Genomic DNA, 11,485 nt, shown 5'->3' with positions numbered 1-11,485 from the left:
TTGTATATTCGGAGAGCAAAGGAGCCGTGTTTTGTGCCCCATGTCGATTATTCGGAGGGATCTCTAGTCTGGTGACGAGTGGATACCATGACTGGAAAAACATATCAGTTCGACTACGTGAACATGAAAATTCGACTGAACATAAAACGTGTGTACTGACAATGGTGAGGAGAGGCGAGATATCCGGAAGAATTTATTTGAATTTAAAATTTCAAATGGAAGAAGACATTATGTATTGGAGAAATGTATTGAAGAGGATTGTAGCAATGGTAAAGAAACTTTCAAGCAGAGGACTTGCATTTAGAGGTAAGGTGGAAAAATTTGGATCACCTTATAATGGCAATTACATGATGGCCCTTGAGCTTGTCGCAGAATTCGACCCATTTTTAGCAAGTCACATTGCACGTTATGGAAATGAAGCTCGAGGTAACGTATTTTATCTTTCATCCTATACATGTAATGAATTTATAAAATTGATGGCTTCAAATGTGATCTCAAATATTATTAAAGAAGTAAAAGAAGCCAAATATTTCTCGATAAGCGTTGACTCAACTCCTGACATATCTCATGTTGATCACTTGGCTTTTATACTGAGATATGTAAACGATGATGGCATACCAGTAGAGAGGTTTTTTTGTTTTTTACCAAATACTGGCCACAGAACAGCTAGCTGATACTGTACTTTCAACTTTGAATTGTTATGGATTAGATATCGCAAACTGCCGTGGACAGTCGTACGACAATGCCACTAACATGTTTGGTGTATATAGCAGGTTGAAAGCAAGAATTAAAAATATAAATCCTTATGCTGTGTATGTGCCTTGCACTGGGCATTCTTTAAATCTGGTGGGAGTATGTGCAGCAGAAAGCTGCCAAGAAGCATGTTCATTTTTCTCAACTGTCCAACATCTTTATTCATTTTTTTCTGCCTCTACTCACCGGTGGGAGATTTTATTATCTAATTTGAAGCAGGCAGTAAAGTAATAAAAAGACTTTCTGAGACTCGCTGGTCATCTCAAGTGGAAGCTTGTCATAATTTGAGTGAAAACTGGAATGCTATAATTAAAGCCTTAAATACAATAAAGGAAGATGCTACTGAGAAACCTGTTACACGTAATGAAGCTGCAGGCCTGCCACAAAAACTCGATCGACTTGAAGCAGCTTTTATGGCTGTATTTTGGAGCTCACTCTTGGAAAGATTTCATATAACTAGCCAAAAACTGCAAAATGTTTATATTGACATACAGACAGTTGTAGAACTCTACAACTCACTAATAGGATACATTAACTCTACACGGGACTTGTTTGATATGTACGAAGAGAAAGCCAAAGAAAAATCTGAAATTGAAGACTATGAATTCGACACAAAGCGAAAAAGAAAGCATAAACTGCAAGCTGAGGAGACACGCGAAGTTGAAGTGGAAATGTGCGGTAGAGATAATTTAAAGTAGATATCTTTTTAACAATACTAGACCTTGTATGTTCTGAACTGAAACGCTGAAGTAATGCGTATCAAGAAATGTATGGCAGATTTCAGTTTCTCTCTAACATTACCAATACTTCAATAGCAGATATAACAGTTCATACTAAAAAAATTACAGCTATGCTACCAAGGAGATTTAGATGAATCATTCGTGAATGAGTTTTCACTTTCATTTTCGATCGTATTTGGAAGGTGTCGAAATTCCTGAAAATGAAAAGAAGTCAATTATAAGATATTGCAGCCTTCTTGAAATCGAAACATTCATTCAGTATATCCAAATCTTGATATTGCCTTCCGAATGTTCGTTTGCACACCTGCTACAACCTGTTCAGCGGAACGATCATTTTCGGCATTAAAAAGGGTGAAAAACTATTTGAGGGCTAATCTGAGTGAAGAAAAATTAAACTCCCTTTCTCCCCTAACAATTGAAAAGGATCTAACAACTTCTCTGGATTATACAGAATTAATTAATAAATTTGCCGCTCAAAGGTGTAGGCATAAACAAATGTAATTACTTACTTCTCAAATACTTTTATTTCTTTCACTGGATCTACATAAAATAAAAAATAAATATTTGATATACACCAGACCCCCGCTTGAACGCGGCGTTTTGGATCCATACGCGGTCCCGCGCTATAACCGAAATCGCGCTATATAGACTAAAACTAAAAAAACTAAAACAAGTTCATATGGGGCAAGCTGCCGGGGGCGGCAATTATTTCAGGGTCTAGGGGTGGCAAAATCATTAATCTGCCACTGGCCCTACCCTATAATTTTCCTCAAGATTTTTATTTTTTTTAAAGGAAACCAGTCCGTAAAAGGCCTATCCATCCCATCTTCAAAGCTGTTTGAAGCTTCCAACACTAGGACTGGCCTAGTCAATGAATGAACAAATTATGAAAATCAGGAGTGGTACAACATGGGAGGTAGGGAGTTTTATTTACACGAGTTCTTGCCATCTCAAGTTTTTCAACAGCTTACTCCCAAAACACAGGGTTTGTGGGGAAGTAACCCACTTTGGCAACTTTTACTCATGCTGAAAAGTATATACTTGTGCACGTAGTCCCTTTTTAAGTCAGTAGTGTAACTGATCCCTGTGCAAAGGGCTAGCACAAGGTGTGTGCACTATATAAGTCCCAGTTAAAACAGGATTAAGTAGGCCTAAGCTATTACTATTCCAAGTTAATAAAAGTTGCAGAAAGAGGTCCATAGTGAGGTCAGAACCAAACTGTTTTGCTTTCTTCACAAATCCTTCATTAAAATAAAATAACTGGATGTATGCACATGTAAGGAGTGGTATTGCTGAGCTGGTGGGGATTGAACTGGAAGGAGTGGAAGTTGATGGGGAATGGGAAGTTCTAAAATGACAAGGGGTTGGGCCGGTGCACTGAGCATGGTGGCCTTTTAAGGCAGGCATGGCCTCAGCCCCTTTAAGACATCAGGATTGTGGCAGCGTTGGTCTTCAGACAAGTTGTGTGACTAATCAGATGATGAAGCTGAGAACAAGGCCTGATAGGAGGAGAGGTATGTCTTATGGGTAAGTCTGAAAAAGACCTGGAACAAGAGAATTGTCTCAGATCTGCCAGTGAAGCAACAGCTGTAGCTGTTTATCCTCCCCTGGTAAGGATTTGGGAAAGGAGCATGATTAAAGTTATGGCCAGCAAGTTGGTCAGAGACCACTTGGAACTACGCCAGATGTCTGCAGCTAGGAGAGGTGAAAAGACTATACATAGAAAGTGGTGGAAGGGCTGGAGTGAACCCCTACAGCCAAGGGTGAGGAAAACTGTTGTGGACCCTGATATGAGGGAAGGACTACAAAGAAAACCTAATTAAAGGGAGGTGAAGCCTTTAAGGACAAGGTGGATGACAGGGAGCTTCCTGTTCAACTCCTCGAATAGAACCAGGACATTACTAAACAGACCCCAGAAAGGGACATCCTGTTTTGGAATTTTAGCCATGCAGTGTGTGAGTAGCCCAGATATATGATTGGGGAGGAAACTGAGGCATGGTGGTGTGCCTGAGGAGAGAGACTAGGTAATGTGATCTGCCCATATTTGCGCTGGCAAGGGAATGGAATCAATCTGTAAATTGGTGGGGGAGGTAAGGTACAGCTATACCTGAAATTATGATCACTCTGGGGGGGGGGGAATAAGAGTTATCGGGAGCCCCCACCCCCACTTATTCTGGGCATACGCTACTACTGCTTCTGCCAGACAGAGCAAAAGAAGGGTATCCAACTCTATTTCACTTCTGCTGACCTACTGCTACTTATGAAGAAAAATCTTTTCTGAATTAACGAAGTGTTGGTCTCTCAGTGTTACCAGGAATAAACAAATTATGAATGCTTTCCCCATACGCCAGCTAGTTCCACAGTCTTAACAATAGCAACCTCTAGTAAATATTACATCACCGGATAACTTCTTAGAGGCACCAGAAAAATGGGCTCAGAGTGTCTGAGGCTTAGCCCAATGCACTGGGAATTTGTTTTATAACGCAGTGTGAGGAAGTTAGCACTACGATACTGTACAGTAGTTCAGGTGTAATGAAGCTGTGAGGCCCAGTTCTGCTCAGACTGACTCTAGCTTCCCAAGTTTTCTAGCCAGTTACCCGCCGGCGTTCATCGCTACAGCAGTTCCTAGGGAAACACTATACCTGCGCCAAAGGCGAGGGGCTGTAACCACTGCCCTGTAGCTACTTCCATAGGAGGGAGCGGAGCCCAGCAGGGCTGGGGCAGGGAGACGCCCTGAGCCCGAAGGCCGGGTCCCCTATCCTAGCCCCCGAGGCAGCGAGGCTATCCCTGCCTGTGGAGAGCCCCCGCCCCCGCATTCTCCTCCCAGACAAGACTGTGGGGAAACGAACTCAACGGCGGGGATGAAGGGGCGCCCGGGAAGAGCCTGCCGCGGATGTGCGTATCCCAGAGGCCGGGCTGAGCCGTGGCGCGTCCACCTGGAGACTTCAAAGGTGCCTGGGGAAGTTTTCACCCTTATTTCCCAGCCAGCCTTTCGCTGCCCCGCCGCACGCAGCTGGGGCCGAGCCCAGCCCGCTCAACCACCCAACCGAGGTGCGCGTTCTGGGGGCGGCGGCCTCACAACCGTTCCCTGCCACTGGCTACGAACGCGGGAGGCCGCTCTTAATTGGTTGACCGCGCTGTCTATCAGACTGAGGGCTCTGTCCAGTAGATGGCGCTGAGGAGACCCACGCCCCGCCCGGCCGCCAGACTCAGTAGCGGCAGGTGCCCGGCTCCCCGGGAGGAGCGCTCACCGCCTGTAACCGAGGCACTTCCACCCCGCAGCGCTGGAGCCCCAGCAGCTTCCCAGGCCGCCCTCGGCTCTGCTCTCCACGATGCTAGCGCAGAGCTTGGGGGCTCCCTGGCGTCACCCTGCGAGGAGGGCTGCCGGGGGGCTGAAGGGGGCGGGGCTGGGTGTAAGGCGTCTTCGAAGGGGCGGGGAGAGGGAGGGAGGCTGGGGGCGGAGTGAGCAGGTTGTAAGGAGTCTCCGAAGGGGCGGCGAAGAGGATCCGCTTGCAGGCTCTAAGGCAGCGGGCGGAGCAGCCCGGGGGGGCTCTGAGGGAGGAGCGGAGGCGGGGTGGGGCACCGGTCTCTGCTCCCTCCCCCGGCGCTAGGTCCGGTGTAACAAAGCCTTGGTAACGGGGTTGCTAGCGCGCTGGTCGGTGCCTGGTAACCAGGCGCTGCCCCTTTAAGCGGCGGGGGTGTTGCCTTGCCGGAGGGCGGAGAAGATCCGAAGTCCCCTTCGGCGCCCGCCCGCTCTGTGCTGGAGCTGGCAGCTCCCCCTGTCCCCGTTCTCACTCCCATGCGGGCGGTGGGGACGACGGCACTCTGGGCAGCGCGGCCGCAGGCAGGCGGCTCCTCTCGGTATGTCCTGGGGGCTCCCTGTCTGCTGAGCCCGCGCAGGTCCCGCCGGAGCCGCCCCGGGGTCCCATGAGTTCAGAGCTGCCCCGCGCCTCGCCGCTCCGCGCTCTCTTTAAGATGGAGCCGGCTCCGTCCGCCTCCGAGTTGCTGGTGGGAGCTTCAGAGTTCCTGAAAGGTGAGGGACACAAGAAGCCCGACTGCCCACGGCCCCGGGACCCTGCCTGGTTATCCTGGCGGCCGTGGCCCCTTCCCCCTGGACCCTGCCTGGCTGCCCTCGCCCCTTCCCTCTCCTTCCTATCCCTGTAGTTCCGTGGTCCTCGCCGTTCTACCCCTGTCCCCAGGGCTCATGGACCCAGCTCCCCTGGGCCGGGGCTGGTCGTGTCTAAGCCGGTTCCTTCCTTCTCCGTTCCGGTGAGGAAACAGCCGGCACCTGTCGCCCCGGGCTCTGCGCTGGGTAAAAGCCACCCTGTAGCGATCCCGTCCCGCCCAGCCCTCTCCTGGGGGACAGCCGTGTGCGGCTAAGCGCGGCCAAGCCCGACTTTCTCTTCTCCCTTCTACGCAGGAGAAATGTAGCGATGCCCCGCCCGCTCGGAGGCCGAGGATTAGAGGGCGGGCGGGCGGAGATCGCTCTTTTACCCCCTAACATTGAGCTGACCGTGCTGGCCTGGGGGGATAATAGGGACGGGTTGGGGGGGAGTTAGAGAAAGGGAACCACAACAACCGTATAGCCTTCGTCAGTTGCCTTCAACTTTGTTTCAGGTCGATTATATTTTGCTACTTTACGGAATAAACCCAAAAGCACAGTAAATACCCACTATTTCTGTACTGATGAGGAGCTGGTCTATGAAAAGTAAGTAACTTTTAGTTTCTTACTACCATTGTCCTGTAAGGCTCTTGCTAATTGCTTAACTATCTTGTTAATTGATGCATTTCAGTCCTCTGTAATGAATGGAGTGTAAAGAACCAACCATTCTTCCCTTAAAGAATAACAAGACTGCTGTGAAATTACTTAACTTGTAGTTGACCCAGGGGTGGATGGGATGGACATGCTGCTCAGGACTTATTTATAAAGTGAGGCTCTCTTAAGAGTAATTAAATCTTATTAGATAAAGTCTTAAATAGAAGTCTGTGTAGGGGGAAGTCAGGTGAAATAACAGTGGCTTCTCTGTTTTGTTAGTAATTAACTCCTTATATTTTCTATATGCAGAAAAATACGAAGTGATTATACTTTGGATTTTTTTTTTATTTTATTATTTTTTTTTTACAATTTAAAGATAGTGAAGCTTAGATGGGCGCTTACATCGACATCTGAAGCTTGAAATCTAGTCCGATTAGGAAAAAATAAGGGGTAGCTTTTACTGATAGTTTTATTTATTTTCATAAATAAGGATGTTATGTTTAAAAATGTTTTTCTTTCCTGTGGGATGAAAGACCAACACATGCAAGGGAAACTGACAATTCAGGGTCAGCAGTGAAATTGACTGTACACAAAGTGGTGTCATCTGAACAAAATAAACAAGCTGAAAAATAGCGGTTAAAGAAAACTATTCATAGATGTTGGAAGCAAAAGCACTTTTAGGTGTGTGTGTGTGTGTGTGTGTGTGTGTGTGTGTGTGTGTGTGTTAAGTTGACACTGGCCCTTCTCAATAACATTATTATTGCTCTGTTATCATGTTACCTATTTTATTTGTATGATCTGAACTCAAAGTAAAGGGAATTATGCTTATAACTTCATGCAACAAAGTGAAGCTGTGCCTCAGACTATAGGATACAAAATACTATTTCAAAACTCAAGAGAACCAGCTTATATCTTGAAATGGGTATGCTCCGTTTGTAGCTTAGTTATTATAGAATGGGCATTCAGAGTTATGGCAGTAGTACACAAATGTGGCATCATGATATTAGGGCCAAGGGGAGAGGCATGAAGAATAGGGACCTGAAACTTAAGGAGAATAAGTTTAAACTTCATTTGCTCTCAATCTAGTTATTTGGGGCATTCAGTACACAAATATATTTAGCAAAATTTAACTGTCTGACCCTAAAGAGTTTGGTTTTATCCTTTTTACATGCAAAGGTTCACTTAATACAGTGCAGCCATATAAAGATGTAATATGTATAAATTACTCTGTTGGGGGAAGTGAGAGAAAGTTGTTTATCTGCTGCTATGGCTCTGATGGAGTATTTTTGTTTGTATTCGGTATATAACAGTGAAACTGTTTTGGGTTACTGACAGCCTGATGAATCTGTATTTTCTGCTCGGTTAAAAATAATTCTTGCTGCTTTTTTACCTGTTTGTAGCTTGGTTGCTTTTGTGGGTGTGATTCTGTGTCAAGAGGGACAAACGTGATGATAAAAAATTTCATATTCAGGCAGGTTTAACCTTGCTGAGGCTCTGAGGATTCTTGAAGAACTTCATACCGTGATTGAGACTCAGGGCTGGTCCACACTGGGGCGGGGGATCGATCTAGGAAACGCAACTTCAGCTACGAGAGTAGCATAGCTGAAGTCGACGTTTCCTAGATCGAACTAAGTTTACTTACTGCGGGTCCACACGGCGCAGGCAAGCTCCTCCGTCGACAGCGCTTCCTCCTCTCGGCGAGCAGGAGTTCCGCAGTCGACGGGGGAGCGCTTCTGGGATCGATTTATCGCGTCCAGATGAGATGCGATAAATCGATCCCAGAAGATCGATTACCCGCCGAATCGGGCGGGTAGTGTGGACTGAGCCTTTGTGCACGTCTACACTTAAAACGCTGCAGCGACACAGCTGCACTCGTGCAGCTGCGCCACTGTAGTACTTCAGTGAAGATACTGCTACACCAATGGGAGAGCTTTTCTCATCAGTGTAGTTAATCCACCTCTGAGAGGCAGTAGCTATATTGATGGGAGAAGCCCCTCCCATTGACATAAGACTGTCTACACCGGAGTTAGGTCGGTATAACTGCATCCCTCAGGGATGGATTTTTCACACCCCTGAGCAACATAGTTATACCGATGTATGATTATAGTGTATATTGGGGTAGGCAACCTATGGCACGCGTGCCAAAGGCAGCATGCAAGCTGATTTTTCAGTGGCACTCACACTGCCTGGGTCCTGGCCACCGATCCGGGGGGGCTCTGCATTTTAATTTAATTTTAAATGAAGCTTCTTAAACATTTTTAAAACCTTATTTACTTTATATACAACAATAGTTTAGTGTTATATTATAGACTTATAGAAAGAGACCTTCTAAAAATGTTAAAATGTATTACTGGCACGCAAAACCTTCATTTATTCACTCTAATTTAAGACTCGGCACACCACTTCTGAAAGGTTGCTGACCCCGGGTGTAGACCCTGGCCTAAGATACATGCCCATGGCTGACTAAATCATGCAGCAGGGTTCTGGGTCTGTTACTGGTGCTGTCCTATCTTAAACAAAAAACGGTTAGGCCGCGATTCAAGAAGTCTGCTCTTGACAAAATCTTGCTAATTGTTGTGCAGTCTAGGGCTTGAATTAACAGCTTGTTCAGTGCTTGCAGTACTCAATCTCCAGATTTCTTTTTCTTCAATTTTGGTTTAAGCCTAGATATGGTGCAGAAATTGTACTGGTCTCATTATCCATTCTCCTTATGGTTATTGACCTGGATCAAGTGTTCATGCTAATCCTTATTTCTGTCAGGTGTCTTTTGATATTGCTGATCACAAGATAATTGTGATGTGTGTGCAGTGTATGACAGGGCTAGATGAAATTGCATGTGAATGGCTGTATTCTGAGAGGATACAAAGGATGATATTGAGCATTATGGTGCTCTCATCTCCCTTATAGTTAAATATATGTAAATCAGCTGGGCAGATACTGTTTTGAGCTTCAGTGTTAATCATACACAGATAACATTAAGCTGTTTTTTTTTTTTTTTTTTATTGCCTTTTGGATGGGACAGTATGTATCTGGATTAGGGCAAGATGGCTGAAAAAACCTGGCAAGACACAGGTAATGGTTTTTAGGGTAGGGGAAACATCTGGAAATAATAGTGAGATTGGTTTCCCTTCTGAAGAGAAGATTTGCCCTCTTGTTAGAAGGGTTTGCAGCTGGGAGATACCCAGCTAATTTTAGTAAAGTAGTGTTACCCTTAGATACTTTACTAAAAGTAGCAGCTAAAGCCCTCTAGGCTGTACTTATTTGGTGAAAAAGCCTGTGACATCTTGTGGATACGGATCTTGCTACAGTTGTCTTTGTCCATATTCAATCTCTGCAATATGGTCTGCTTGAGGAGACCAGCAAACCACTTGGAAGTTTCACCTCATGCACAATGCACTGGCCAGATTATTTACACTAGGTCTGTGTTAGAAGCTTTTGCTCATACAGCAGTCTTGGTTGTGTGTGACTTTTTCCCCCAGCAAAAGTCCTAAGGTAGATGAAGTTATATTGGCATTAAAGTGCTTTTGCTGGTATAATGTATTTCAATCACTGAACCAGTGTAAGCTATACTGGAAAAAGCATTCTTTTGCTGGTATAAGGGTTTAAGACTACCAGATTTCTTCTATAGTTATACCAACAAACCTTTTCAAACATAGACTAGACCTTGGTAGCATTTCTTGAGCTCGCACATGATACCTGTGTTTCATGATCTTCATTAGCTTCCAGTTAAACCCAGACCTTTGAATTACATCCAAAAGTTAATTTCTCCTAAGACACTTTTTATGTCTTGGGTCTTAGTTACCTCAAACCGCCTCTCTTCCCCTGTTGCGCCCCACAATTGAGATTCCCCAGGTTAGGTGCTTCATATCTAAATGTCTGGGCTGGTGACAAGATGTTAACTTCTGTGGTTTTGTATCAGTTTAATGGTGAGCAGAATTTGACCCAACATTTAAAAGTATAAATTGACTTCCTTTATATGCAAGATGACTTTGATTGGACATTTTTAATTCTAAACATTCTTCGGAAGAAAAAACTATAAAACTCTGAAGTCCAAATAGTGTATCCCTTCATTCCTATCAGTAGTTACATGCCTGAAATGTCCTGGTAATCTGCCTACCTTTTGCATCAAAGTGAGGAAGGATTGTAAAATTGCCCTTGTATTTTAGGGCTTGTATCTAAAGACCTTTTGTTTCTTTGTGCACAGAATGACAATTTAAAAAAACAAACAAACAAAAAAACCCTTTTTTTTTCCAGGGAAGGGGTTAACTAGGTATTTATAAACTAGGTGACAATTATCATCTGGCATACAGATTTTAAGTAATCTTGTGCAGCAATATATACCTCCCTTCAACTGGCTAATGCCAAATTTTGCCTTAACATTTGTTACCCGTCACACAAATTTTATACTGTATATGGGATATTGATGGCTTCAAAAGTACTTTTTCCCCTATGAAACTTGGGTCATCCAGAGGGAAGCATATGGTGGCCTAGCAACAGTACACACCACATGTTTTATTAATGTATTTCTCTGAACGTAGCAGGTTGTAGCAAAACTGGGAATAGAATATGTCTCCTGAATGCTGGTTGGGTGTCATATCAGCTAGAGACCATCTGCCTTCTAATAATGCCTCTTCTGTCTGTTTAGACTGTAAGCTGTCTGTAGCAATAACTGACTTACTACATGTTTGTACAGTGCCTAGCACAATGACACCCCAATCTCAGTTGGGACCTCTAGGTCTTACTGTAATTTAAATAATTTTGTAACTGCATATTTTTTGTCACATAACAGTGTAATCACATCAGTTTCAATTATTTTGGTAATTTATTTAAAATACCTGTCAGCAACTATGTCTGTAACAACACAGACAACAGAAAAGATCCAGGAAATGTTTTTTGACAAATAGATTCATTACTAGGTATATTAATATAGAACTCCAAGTAATAATTCATTTAAACTACAATACAGAAACGTATATCCTGCACCCCTTCAGAAGCAGTACAAAGGCCTGGGGGAGTCGGGTAATGGAGGAGCTGAGGGAGAGGGAAGTAATTACTGGAAAGGAGCCTGGGTGTGAACTTGAAGGATTGTGTGGGTGGCAAAAGTATGGAACAGGGTTTTTTGGGGTGGGGTGGGATTGTTAGGAAGCCTCCATCATGCAGACTCCGGCTGAACTGAGTCCCTCTCATTCAGTCAGGCACATCTGTCCCTTTTCCCATGTGTCCCTGCACCCCCTCT

General features: G+C 44.6%; 1 protein-coding gene across 6 annotated transcripts in view; it reads left to right on the top strand.

Annotated features, from left to right (window-relative positions):
- Positions 1-4,995: 4,995 nt before the first annotated feature.
- Positions 4,996-11,485, top strand: part of CDC14A (cell division cycle 14A) — a 137,638-nt gene continuing 131,148 nt past the window's right edge. For 4 of the 6 annotated variants that reach the window (XM_005300895.5, XM_065554284.1, XM_024107337.3 and 1 more), the window contains exons 1-2: positions 4,996-5,526; positions 6,111-6,201. In XM_005300895.5, the coding sequence (XP_005300952.2) occupies positions 5,421-5,526; positions 6,111-6,201 (197 nt within the window). In that variant the 5' untranslated portion in view covers positions 4,996-5,420. Of the gene's footprint in view, positions 5,527-6,108; positions 6,202-11,485 lie in introns of those variants that run through there. The other 2 variants (XM_065554283.1, XM_042840633.2) reach the window with 2 other exon arrangements.

Source organism: Chrysemys picta, chromosome 8 (genome assembly GCF_011386835.1).
Source record: "Chrysemys picta bellii isolate R12L10 chromosome 8, ASM1138683v2, whole genome shotgun sequence".
Classification (NCBI taxonomy): Eukaryota; Metazoa; Chordata; order Testudines; family Emydidae; genus Chrysemys; species Chrysemys picta.
Note: the sequence above shows the minus strand (reverse complement) of the source record. Positions and strands in the feature narration are given on the sequence as shown.